Source organism: Electrona antarctica (assembly GCF_951216825.1).
Source record: "Electrona antarctica genome assembly, chromosome: 5".
In the NCBI taxonomy this organism is placed as follows: domain Eukaryota; kingdom Metazoa; phylum Chordata; class Actinopteri; order Myctophiformes; family Myctophidae; genus Electrona; species Electrona antarctica.
Window position 1 is genome coordinate 27,816,325 of NC_136810.1, and position 13,474 is coordinate 27,829,798.

General features: G+C 43.4%; 1 protein-coding gene across 3 annotated transcripts in view; it reads left to right on the forward strand.

Annotated features, from left to right (window-relative positions):
- The window catches only part of btbd11b (BTB (POZ) domain containing 11b), a 128,881-nt gene that overhangs the window by 96,710 nt on the left and 18,697 nt on the right, over positions 1-13,474 (forward strand). For 2 of the 3 annotated variants that reach the window (XM_079501754.1, XM_079501756.1), the window contains 6 exons: positions 2,641-2,730; positions 5,736-5,837; positions 7,025-7,118; positions 7,510-7,645; positions 8,104-8,324; positions 8,673-8,851. In XM_079501754.1, coding sequence (XP_079357880.1) covers positions 2,641-2,730; positions 5,736-5,837; positions 7,025-7,118; positions 7,510-7,645; positions 8,104-8,324; positions 8,673-8,851 — 822 coding nt within the window. The remainder of the gene's footprint in view (positions 1-2,640; positions 2,731-5,735; positions 5,838-7,024; positions 7,119-7,509; positions 7,646-8,103; positions 8,325-8,672; positions 8,852-13,474) is intronic. The other variant, XM_079501755.1, reaches the window with a different exon arrangement.

Consider the following 13,474-nt stretch of genomic DNA (forward strand, 5'->3'; position numbering starts at 1 on the left):
ACACACACACACACACACACACACACACACACACACACACACACACACACACACACACACACACACACACACACACACACACACACACACACACACACACACAGAGATTTGTATTACTATGCTGTACTTGTGAGGACATGGCGCCAGGCGATTTTATGAATGCCATTTTTTTTAATGTGCCTTTTTTATGAATGCCATTTTTATCCGTAACACTAAAGTCAAAGAATATAGTTGATCTACAATGTGTGCTTGTGTGTAGTAGACACCAGTGTTCAAAGAAGTCTAAAACAGGCATCATTCAAGCACCTAATACCTAAAACTAAATTCTAATGTTACTCTAATGTCTATATGTCTATAGCTAATCCTTTCCGTTTTCCTAATTGAAAGCCTGACTCCCCAAATCTTGTTTTAACCATAAACAACAACCACTTCTCTTGTGGGACCAGGAAAATGGTCTATTTTTCACGCACGCACGCACGCACGCACGCACGCACGCACGCACGCACACACGCACACACACACACACTCAGGGACATATACAGTATGCACAGTACATATTTACACCTTGCCTGGGGATTCTTCTCCTCACACAGTGAACCTGTATGCTGTATGCTGTTCACATAGAACATGACTCACTCATCCACGCGCACCACCCAGGAAAGCCATCCCACTTACCGTACTAGATGAATGTTCAGGCAAACTTCCCTTGCAGCTCATTATATCATCACTGTTGGGTGGAAACCTTGTACTATAATAGGTCCAAAATCATTCATTTTCAGGAAATGGGAGGAGAAAAAAAAGGATTGAAAAGATGTATTTAGTCACAAGCTCTTTATTTAATACTTTTCATTGGTTAAATATTTATAAAACCCACAGACAGACTTAACCACTTTCAATCTGGCATCCCTATTTTGGGCATGTTATTCTAATATCAAACATTTTAAAAAGAAAAATATATATACACTTATTAATCTAAAGGAGTCATAAATAGAGAAAATAGCAGATGCAATGTACTCTGTGAGCTTGTACATGCTATTTTCAATACTTCTGAGGGTTACTGTCATCCAACAAAGTATAACATTTGTTTAAAAAAAGAAAATATAAAAAGATGAAATATGGGGATAAAAGGTTGCTGCCCGACAGCAATGATATGCTACAGTCGAGCTACGCAATTCTGTGTCACATCAGAACCCCCACCTCCAATGGAATGCTCACTGGGAAAATAATGTCGAATTGCAATAATGTATCTTGGGAAAGTCAGCATTTAGCTTGAGGATCCATATTCGGTGCAGAAAAGGCCAGACAGACGAGCTGTTTTGATGTCTGGTCGTATAGTTCCAGTGGAAATACTGACTTGTACAGTATCTCTGGAAATGTTATATCAACAGCAGAACTTTGCTCCTCTGAATCATGTCGCAGCTCTCATGCTAATTAGTCTTGTTGCCTGGAGGGACGCTACCAAAGACAAAACGCTGAGAGGGCATCAGAAGTTCAGTTCAGCCTTGGCTCTGTGATTTAGTTTTCTCTCTTTCGGATGATGATTGCGCTGCAGTGAATGTGGTACATTTGGTTTTAAATCCACTGTATTCATAGTGGTAGAATCAATCGTCGCATGCACGACAAAGCACTCACTCTGACTTTTCATCGTGATGATCCAAGGCTTTTTATAATTACAGACTTAACTCCACGTCATGTCACAATATCTGAAATGATGTTAAGGGACCATACCAGCAACAATACATGCAATTGTCTCTTTACAGTTTCGGCCATATATCATGCATAAACATGGACAACCTCCCATGTACAGCTTTATTTTTAGATGTCTTGTTTATTTATGTTTCTATGTAGTCCTAATCCTAGAACTTAACTGAATAATTGATTCAGAATTGTAAATCTGATCTTGAAGCAACAATAACGTTGACAGTTTAGGGACATCCAGGGGTCTTTGAGGGGGTTCCATTTCACCCACTTATTTTACCCAACAATTTTGTATACTTAGGCTATTTGAAAATATCCGATCTACAAGCTTATTAGTTTGTAGAAAAATCGTTCGAAAATAGAAATTGTGAAAAAAAAAATAGGAATATTTTTGAAAGCTTTTAGCAATATGGGAGTTCTTGGCACAAACTCTTTTCAGATACTTAATTAATTTGGGGGTCTTTGACATGAAAATGTTTGACAACAATCGCATTCATCATGTGCGTGTTCTCTGTCTTTGTTTACTAGGGCAGGGGTTCTCAACGTTTTTGGCAATGTCTCGGGACCCCCGCCCCGCCCCCTCCCGACCCCCAATATAAATTGACTGCTACAATAACCTTAAACCATTTTGGGCGGGAACCCCTTTTGGTGTTTTAAGCATTGTTATAATTTAGCTGTTGAAAAATAGCAGATCTACAGGCTCATAGCGCGCCACCGAGTGGCGCGCTACGAGCTTGTAGGTCTGCTATCGTGAAAATAAAATTTAAAAAAAAATCTTTTTTTTTTCTTTTCTTTTCGGAAAATAATTTGGGGACCCCCTAAAATAATTTGGCGACCCCCCGAGGGGTCGCGACCCACGGGTTGAGAACCCCTGTACTAGGAGATGACCCCTCTGATGTACACGTGTGTTTTCTGTCTTTGTTTATGTGTGTGCTTGTCTAGGGGATGACCCCTCTGATGTACGCGTGTGTCCGTGGAGACGAGGCCATGGTGCAGATGCTGCTGGACGCTGGGGCTGATATTAACAGTGAGGTCAGTGCTGGTGACGTCTGTCTGAATGGACCAGGAGCCAGTCTGCTCTGGAGACTGTGCTGATCAATGGCAAATGCCATGAAACATAATTACAGTATGTGCTAAATAGTTTTGTGTGACAGATTTTTATTTCTCTTTCATCCATGAACTAAAACTCTACACACGCCGTCTAGCAGAATGTCTTTTCAACGTCACCAGTTTTGTTTTACCTTTTTTTTTGTTTAGTCCCCCGTGAACCATTCCCTGTGGCACCAACCAACATGCTACACTTGACCTAGAAACACTTTCATGTTTTGGATATTACTGTTTGAGCTCCTCGGGCCATGTGCAAGTGGTTGATGAAGCTGATTATAACAGTTTAATTAGAACCACCCATTGGAACTCATAGAAGTGCTCTGTTGTATACAATCGCTAGCAACGTTTTGAGTTATATCATTGTAGGTGAATCTTGCTGCTAATCACTGGCAGCTGTGTTATAAAAGAAATACCAGTAATTAACTTGAGGCCGTGTAATCTGACATTACACCATCTATAAGACAAGAATTCAACACCTGTAGCTATACTATACTTTATTCCACCGCCTTGCTTGTACAGTATATGATTATTATTTCTTAATTAGAGATCCGTTGTTTACAACAGCTTAGACCTTTCAACCTTTTGTTAGCTGGTAGGAGTTCAATTAGTAAATGCATGTGGCTTTTGTATAGTGTGTTAATAATGATGTGCTGTGGAAGTGATGCTGTTTGTTCATGTGCATCTATTTGTGTGATGTTTGTCCATCATCTCTCTTCCCTGCTCTACTCTAGTGGTTCTCAACGTGGGGTCCGGGGACCCACTGGGGTCCTTGAGGGTCCATGGCTAAATGATTGATAATTATGAACCAAATGGACCCTTATGGGTCTGTAACTCTGAGAGTGTACATGGAACCCCAACGTAAGGGTCCATTCACGGTTCCACCAGTACAGTGTACTGTATTGATTGAGATCCCAGAAATAAAAAATAAATAAAAATAATGTGGCCTAATGCAGTGGTTTCCAAAGTGGGGTCTGGGGACTCCCAGGGGTCCTTGAGGGAGTTCCAGGGGATCCCCAGCTAAATGATCCAAATGTACCTTTATGGGTCTGTAACTCTGAGAGTGTACACATGGAACCATTTGTACACTCTCAGAGTTAAATTAACATTGATAATTTTACAATATAAATCGGGGTCCCAGATATAAAAATGCCATTAAATGGGGATCCGTAGCCTAATGCATGTCACACTGGAGGTCCTTGAAATTAAAATGGCTGAGAATCACTGCTAGAGCCATAAAAATATTCTCTTATGGGGACTCCTGGCATATCTTTTCAAACTGGGGGTCACTGGGGGTCACTGATATAAAAACATTTGTTGAGAACATTGAGAACCATTGCTCCACTTCCCTCTGCCATTCTGTTAAGTTTTGTTAAACAAGAGGTGAGGATCATGAGGCGCGGGGGGAGGGGAGGGGGGGTTATGTAGTATAGTATGTAATGTATAGATTGTGTTTAAAAAAAAGATTTTTTTTTTTGTAATTGTCTAACTGAATAGATCGAATAGATCGAAATAAACCATTCATTCATTCATTCATTCATTCATTCATTCATATATATATATATATATATATAAAATGCTCTTATCCAAAGCAACTTACAATAAACAAGGTAATCACATACATAGAATGCAGAGAGAGACAGTGTAGTGCATCAAGAAACTAGGATTTCAGGAAACCCCCGAAACCTAGTATCAGTCTAAACAATCAAAATAACATTCTGTATTGAAACTATATGATACCAGGTAAACAATGTTCTGTTGAAATTACATGCTATTTATCTAAATTACATTCTTACAGTATGTCTACATGCCATGGTAGCCATGTCTTGTCAATCGCTAGCATCAATCGAGGCAGAAGGTGGCAGGAAAGGGTACAGCGCCGGAGAGTGATGAATTAAGTGCTAGCTGGAGTCTGAAAAGGGTGAGATGAGGTTCTTTAACCTAATGGTCTTTCAGTGAAGTCCCCATGATCCTGGTCCTCATCAGTCAGTGCTCCATCATCAGCCATTGTGTCAAGAGTTAATGTGCCACTACACCTGTGTGTCCTGATCCAGTCACCAAGAAGCACCACGAAGTACAACTTTATAGCCGAGACTCAGCATCAGATGCTGTCTAATTGAACATCTCTAATTGAATATCTCTAATACGTCTATTAGATGTCCCTTATGACTGTGACTTGGCCTCAGATGCTCTCCAGGACTATTAGAACGTGTCTAGACGTCCCTTATGACTGTGACTTAGAAACAGATGCTCTCTAATTGAGCGTGCCTATAGATATCCTTGATGGCCGTGACCCAGCCTCAGATACTCTCTAATTGAACGCGTCTTTAGATACTCTCGTCACAGACAAGTCGCTTTCAATGCATTCAGACTTCACCCGCGCCACGCTCCCTCCCCTCAGACAGCATCAAATTAATTACCTCTGCCTTATTGCTTTCTTAACCGTGATTAAACACAAATTAATTGTGTTTCACGTGCCTCCAAGCTTCCTGTCCCAGAGGTGTCTGTGAAATCTTTAATAAAAAAAAATGGGAGCCTTTGGTGTGTTATTTACCGTGTCTCCACTCCTTGCCATGAGCACTGAAGGGGGCCACTCCCCTGTCAAGCAGATCCAACAGATCCGAGAGGGGGATAAACAAAAAAACGAACCAGGACCAGACCTAACTAGACAGATCAATCTATTGTGTTCATTACACCCGCACTCCATGTCCTCTTGAGCTCCAGGGGTTCCTAGCTAATTAACGTTAGTCCTCCTTTAGAGAACCCCCCCCCCCCCCCCCCCCCAATACACGGCTGATTGACTGTTCTATAGGCCACGTAGAGTTTCTAATGGCTTTATATTTGTCTCCTTTTTCACCTTTCCTTCACACCCGTCCCACTACCTACCTATACCTACTGTATACCTACCTACCTACCTGTGTCACTTCCTTCAGGTGCCAAACTCAGTCCACAAGCACCCCTCAGTCTATCCCGAAACACGGCAGGGGACACCACTGACTTTCGCTGTGTTACATGGACATGTGCCTGTGGTGCAGGTAGTGACTGTGATTTTTCTCTCATCATCTCCCTCTCATTTGTGCCTCACTTCATTGTTGGTGGTCGGTCGCTGTCGTATTTGCTGCCAGATGGACGTAATGATAATTAATGGTCACTGTGAGACCTTTCTCCTCCCTGTGTGAGCTCTGTATTTTGTCCTTCTTTTTCCCCCCAAATTCATATTGTTAAAATTGTATTTTTCTAATGAGCGAGAGAAATTGGGTCATTATTGTTTTGTCCGGGAAAGAGTTAATTTGTCAGGGAAATTGTGAGCTATTGTTCTTTTGGTCATGATGTCCTTGTCGATTTGCATTTGTGCAAATGTTTCTGACTGCATTTTAGTTAGCTGAATGTGGAACGCTCTAATGGGTATTGACCTTGTTTAATCTCTCCTAATGTTTTTTTCCCCATGGAATTTTAAAATCTTTAAATTGTAACTGACATGGCTAAAAGGCTTGTGCTCTTAATCCAAGTAGGTCACATCAGAGACAAGACAATACAATACTGGTTAAAACTAAATGGGTATTGAACTTGTTTAATTCACTCTCTAAATGTTTTTTCCATGGAATTCAAAAATCTATAAATTCTAACTGACATATACCTAAAAAGCCTTGTGCTACTTTATCCAAGTAGATCAAATAAGACACAATACAATACCGCTTAAAAACAAAATGGTAGTGAAATCATGAGGTGTTTTGTCAGTAATTGTCCAACCATTTCATGCTCCATTTCCCTATTAGTTTTAACTGGAAGTAATTTTTCAACTCATGAAGAGCAAACTTAACTCAGATAAAGTCGAAAGATTTACAGGCTAGAAATGCTCATTCTTTATACATAGGCCTATCAATGAAAAAATTATCCAGAATACAGGACGAGTGCAACTGATTCAGTCATCACTAGAATTCAGTGATGACTGTCCATCCAGTGAGATGTCTCATGCCCGATATACTTGGTTGTGCGCCATTTCACATGCTGAATATATCGGGAGCTTGTTAGATCGGCTATTAGATCGGCTATTTTCAGTGCAACTAGGTATAAATCACGATTCTGTATGATTAATGCACACCATACACAGTCTCCAAGAGAACAAGCCACCAGGTGACTGGTGGCTTTATGTGACCCTCTCTTCTCTCCTCCACGTTGCAACCACCTTTCCACTCCGCCCTCCCTCCCCCGATCTCTACAGCTGTTGCTGGATGCCGGAGCCAACGTCGAGGGCTCTCTGCAGGACGGAATGGAGAACTACACGGAGACTCCGCTGCAGCTGGCAGCCGCTGCAGGTACAGCACAACGACACCGCATGACTCCACGCAGGCCTGCTGGCCAAGTAACACCAAGCTGGCAACACCAGCTGGCCAACGAGGAGCTACTGTATACCTGTGCATGGTGAAAAATGCTCAGTGTCAATTTAACTCTGAGGATTCATCTGCAAATGGATGACATGAACACTGAGGATTTTACTTTGTGGATAGCACCTGAATGTCAGCGTGAACATTGGCTCAGTTATGTCTTTAGGGGTACATTTCCTGGTAGCTGGAGATATGGAAAGGACCTGCCAAGGCAGCATTCTGGAAGGAATAATCACTCTCTTTCTTTCTCTCTCTCTCTCTCTCTCTCTCTCTCTCTCTCTCTCTCTCTCTCTCTCTATCTGCCTCTGTTGCATCCACAAAGGTAACTTTGAACTGGTGAGCCTGCTGCTGGAGAGGGGAGCTGACCCCATGGTGGGGACTATGTACCGCAATGGAATCTCCACTGCCCCACAGGGAGACATGAACTCCTACAGCCTAGCAGCAGCACACGGACACAGGTAACGCACGCGGTTGCATACGGTCGTGTGTACAGTCAGTGCATGCGGCAGCCGATTATGCGCATGTCCATTAGCGGATGGACGCGGACTCTACAGTCTGTTTATTCTGCATACTCTGCACTCAATCTCGAGCTCATTCACAAGGAGAAACTCATCAGAGCATGTCCATGAAATTGGCATTGCAGCTGCTGTACAGTATTACTACAGTACAGTCATTGTTTGGTCGCTTTTATTTATTTATTCATGTATTTTTGCACATATGATGTATCCATCCGTGAATGGGTTTCGCAGGCTGCTTGTCCACATACAGAGATTCTGGAGACAGGGCAAAATACACAAATAAAAATGCATAGAAAAAACTGAATACAAAGTCAAATACCCCACACCAATGCATACAAATCAAGCACACTTTTTGTTTTATTTGTTGGCTAAGGTGTCTGTTGCTGCCATTCCTCTAGGAATGTGTTCCGTAAGCTGTTGTCCCAGACGGAGAAAGGGAAAGGGGACGTCCTGTCTCTGGAGGAGATTCTGGCGGAGGGGTCTGACGTGGAGGAGAGGACCCCGACGCAGATTGACTTGATTCGAACGGGGAAGGCCAGACTGAAGGCGCTGAAAGAGGCCATGTACCACAGCTCCGAACACGGACACGTAGACATCACCATAGACATACGTAGCCTCGGTTCGTCTCCCTTTCTATAATAAATAGTCTGCAGGCACAGTCACAGTGTTCACAGTGCATTTATGCTAAATGCCTACATTGTAATTTACAAATGGATATATAAGGATATATAATATAGGATGTCACTGTGTACAGTACTAAGTGGGTGCTCAGTCTTTATTTTTGCACTTTTCATTTCCTTGGACGTATGAGTATGATAAGACTACACGGTCAAATTGAGTGTCAATTTCACTTTGAGAGCTAAATTAATAGCTGCATAGTCCGGACGTGGTTGCATGGATCGATCGTTATGTTCAATGTGATTCATATAAATCTTTACCGTCGTATCCCCCTCTCCCCGATTCCCAGGGGTTCCGTGGACGTTGCACACCTGGCTTGAGTCTCTGCGCACGTGTTTCCAGCAGAACCGTCGCCCACTGATCCAGGGTCTGCTGAAGGAGTTCAGCTGTATTGAGGAGGAGGAGTACACCGAGGAGCTCATCACACAGGGCCTGCCTCTCTTGTTCCAGATCCTCAGAGCCAGCAAGGTAACACAACCCCCCACTCACTGTCCTGACCCATGTGGGATATTTCAAGGACTATTTTCGTCAGTGCTAAACCCCTTATCCCTAAACTTCTTTGCCTGTTTTATTTCTTTGAAAAACATTTTTGAATAGTTCAAATAGCCGATCTACAAGCTCACAACATGTTGATGTAGATGAGCTAGTTGAACAATTTTAATATGTTTTTCAAAATAGCAACAAAAAAAAAGAAAGAAAAGGATGCATGTCCTAATAAAAAACATTGTAACATCTATCATGGCTAAAATGGAGTTTGAAGTTACACTGGGTTTGTATAGGAAGGGGCAGTTCCCAAAAACCTTGAGTAGACGATAAAATGACCCCATTTTTTAAGTGAAATATCCCGTTAGTACTTCCTATAATGGTTAATATGATCATCAAAACAATATTTTAAATGAGTTTTATTAGCATATGCATTCCATACATTCAATAGGGCTGTTACCACACATGGACAAAATAGTGACATCATCAACTGCGACAGGCATTGGCTGGGTTTCCCAAACGCATATGGTGTAAGACTTGTAGTGCTGCACATGCTCAGATGCCCTCTAGGCCGCACACAGAAGCCTGTGAACATAGACATTTCGTGCATAGATGTGCCACGCAATGGTAGGCCTCAGGCCTCAGGTCTACCATTCTGAAATTTAATTTAATAATATTTGGACTGCTGGACAGCTGACAGTAGGCTCTCTTTACTCTTAAAAAAAAAGAAAGAGCCTACTGTCAGCTGTCCAGCAGTCCAAATATTATTAAATTACATTTCAGAATGGTAGACCTGAGGCCTGGTATGGTAGGCCTCAGGCCTAAGGCCTGAGGCCTACCATTGCGTGGCACATCTATGCACGAAATGTCTATGTTCACAGGCTTCTGTGTGCAGCCTAGAGGGCATCTGAGCATGTGCAGCACTACAAGTCTTACACCATATGCGTTTGGAAAACCCAGCCATTGTCCCTGTTGAGTAAATGACAAGAATGCTGTTGTCTATATTATACAGTATAGCACCTTTGCTGCCTGCGACAACATTCAGGGCCGGGCTACACCAGGCTTTTCTCGCGCGTTTACCCTAAACGCGAACCCCGCGCGTGCGTTTAATTTAGGTCCAGTCCTATTTTAAAAAACGCACGCGCAGGGTTCGCGTTTAGGGTAAACGCGCGAGAAAAGCCTGGTGTAGCCCGGCCGTCAACTACACTTTGTCAGCATATGGGCAGGTACAGTATCATGCCCATATGAGGTGCTCTTGTTTTCGATCTTTCCATCTCATCCATCTCCTCTTTATGGCCCTCATTTATCAATTGAGTGTAAATTCTGCCCCAAATTCGAGTGTAGGTTTCGTAGTACACCCACGTCGCCACGGCATTTATAAAGTGATCGCAAACAGCTGATCCTTCCTTAATTTCGTTCCGACGTAATAAATGTGACGGCTGAAATCTGGCACGCCCTGTGAAATCAAGCCTCGCCCTCATTTTTGCGACATGAACAACTGCAGTACGACCTTGGAAACCATAGTTACATGACGAAAAAAGTCACTTGCCTTGCCTTGCTGCCCGCCTCACAAAACAATAAAATACCTACTTTGGCAGCCCTTGTGCATGCAAATTTCTGGTTTAAATCACAGCATGCAAGCCGCCTTTGTTTTAAATGGTCCCCCAAACCGTTCACACTTCACACCTCGGCCGGGGATGCGCTAATTCCCCCCCCCCCCCCCCCCCCCCATGCTAATTTGCCCAGTCAATCATTTGATCCACGCTACGCGCCTGCTGTGTGTTGTTAGTTGTACTGTTGTATATTAAATTATTAAAGTCTTTATTCATTCATATACAACAAGATATATTAGTGAACGAAAACCTGAACCTGTGAACCATGAATTAAATAACAAATAGGCGCATACACATGCTGCTTTGCTGTTTTGCAAGGTGCATCTCCTGTCCTGTCTGTCTGTCTCTCTCTCTCTATCACTGTGGTCCGTCCGTGACACCGTGACCAACTGACGCTGCAGTGGCTGGGCTGTCAATCAATTATATGAATATTGCAGCCAAAACCGTAGCCTCATGTGGCATTGTGGTGGTGGGCTGCATCTCCGATGCGTTCCCACTTGCGCTGGCACCGTGGAACGGCACATTTGGCATTCAGGTTTATTAAACGAGGAGGAGATTGCACATACTGTAACTCCAGAAAGACATCGGCCTGCTGTAGATTAGGCTACAGTAGGCTACCCATGTTGGGACTCTCCGCAGCTGCAGCACTGCTCTCCAACGTCTCGTCATGGAAATATTTCAGCACAGACAGCCCAAATCCTCGCATGTATGCGCTCATGCAAAACACTGTTTAAATGGCTTAAGCATCTAACTTGCAACATTGTTTTTAATTGCGCGATTTAAATTTCTTGTAAAGTTGGAAATCTCCTACCAATTTCATATGACACAAAGACACATCGTTGATGTATTCCTTTACTAAACATTTTAGGAGTGAATACATAGCCTATGTTTAGATGCCTGTGACAGCCTCTCAGCTGGTCAAACAATGCTGCTCCGCTGTTCTACGACAGAAAAACAGGTGAGGACAAAGCGTACGACAGCTCCCGACCTAACGTGATTTTTGTCCTGGCTCAAGTTCAAATTGAAGCTTTGGCGGAAATGGTAAATGCCGAAAATTGCGGTAATTTCGGCGTGCACCCATATTTTGGCGTACGCACGGTTGATAAATGAGGGCCAAAATCACCTATATTATGTTTTCTTTGTTGAGCCACGATTGCACACACAGTAAAATCCTCAGGGCTAATTTAACTCTTGAGAGTGTGTACAAAACTGGTTACATTTTGTACACGCTCAGAGTTATAAACGAGGATTTTTACTTGTGTAATATACCCATTTATTTCTCGATGCATCACTGTGATTATGCAATCAGCCTTCAGCCTCGCAGTGATTGCTCCGTCCCACAGGCGCATTCACTATAAATACTGACACATCGGTCTGATTTACACCACGCCCTCCTCTTCCTGGCGTTTATAGTAGGAGTCTGCTGTGATATCAGTTCAGCTCATCATCCCCTTGGTGGTCATATTATCAGATTTATGACTGCACGTTGTTACCCTGTCTGGCACGTTGTCTACTTCTGTCTCCTCTGCCTCGGCACAGCCGGCCGGCATGCTGAGTAGCTACTCGGATAATAAAACACATAGCATAAGTTCTCACATATATGTTAATGTGTACGTCTCTATGTCTGAAATCCACGTAACTCGAGAACCGTTCGCCCCCACCTACTTCAAATTCGACACACGCGTTCCACACCCCCACAGGGAGTGTAGTGCCGGTGTCGAGTCGGTCGGACCCACGGTTGTCCAGAACCGCCACAAAAGGCCTCTGCCCGGGCCACAGCTGACATCACAATTCCTCTGCCCGTGCCAGACTCCATATTTGGGCATGCCTATACGGGTTCGTCCCACCGACTTCTGACATCATTCTGACATCTGCATAGACTCCATATTTGGGCATGCCTGACAAAGAACTCCATATATGGGCATAAATATATCTATCTATAAATGCACCTATAAAAAAAAGTAAAAAGTCTCTGTCTGTCTGTGTGTGTGTGTGTGTGTGTGTGTGTGTGTGTGTGTGTAGTGTTGTAATCCACGTAACTCGAGAACCGTTCGCCCCAACGACTTCAAATTCGACACCCACGTTCCACACCACCACAGGGAGTGCACCGCCCCAAAAAGGCCTTTGCCCTGGCTCTGGACAGGGCCCCTGCCCAATGTCCATATATGGAGCTGGCCTGTTCTGACATCATTCTGACGTCTGCATAGACTCCATATTTGGGCATGCCTGACAAAGAAGTTAAGAACTCCATATATGGGCATAAAAGGGACATAGACATAATATCTGGATGGGGCATGCATTTCCAACTTGCATCGTTCCAAGTAGGCCAGTGCCCAACGTGCACCGCTGTAGAGGCTCCAACAGGCAACACTCTAGTTAATGAATAAATGCAGGTACAGTCTGTCGTGTATGTGCTCAGTGGCCTTGTGGTTAGAGTTTCTGCCCTGGGATTTGGCGGTCAGGATGCAATCCCTGGCTGAGTCATGCCAAATGTTTTTATTAAGAACGGAATAAACGGTACCCAGTGCCTCCTTGCTTGGAACTCAGCATCAAGGGTTGGATTGGGGTAAGTTAATGCGACATAACTAGCATCATGTCTAGGGGGTGTACTTGTACATCAAGCTGCCACACGCTATGGAAACATAAGATAGGCTCATGATCTATGGGGCCACATGGCTCAGGAACAGTTGCTTATTGACCTTACCCTCTGAATGCATGCATCTAAACTACTTGCTTCATGCAGGCACCTTATCCAACAGTTTTTGTTAGCTATTTAAATATTAGTTGTTGTTTCGTTTTATAGAGACAGTCTTCTATTTTCGGCGAATGTTCACTCCCAGAAGTCGGACATTAGGTTTCATGTTGCCAGTCCTTGTGTATGTCTTGGGTGATCTATGGTGCGGCCCAGTGACCCCCATTCCTTTGGGTTCCTCTGGGTCCCTGATCGCTGTTTGCCCTGCCATGCCAGCCTCACTTCAAGGCAGAAGCAGTCCAT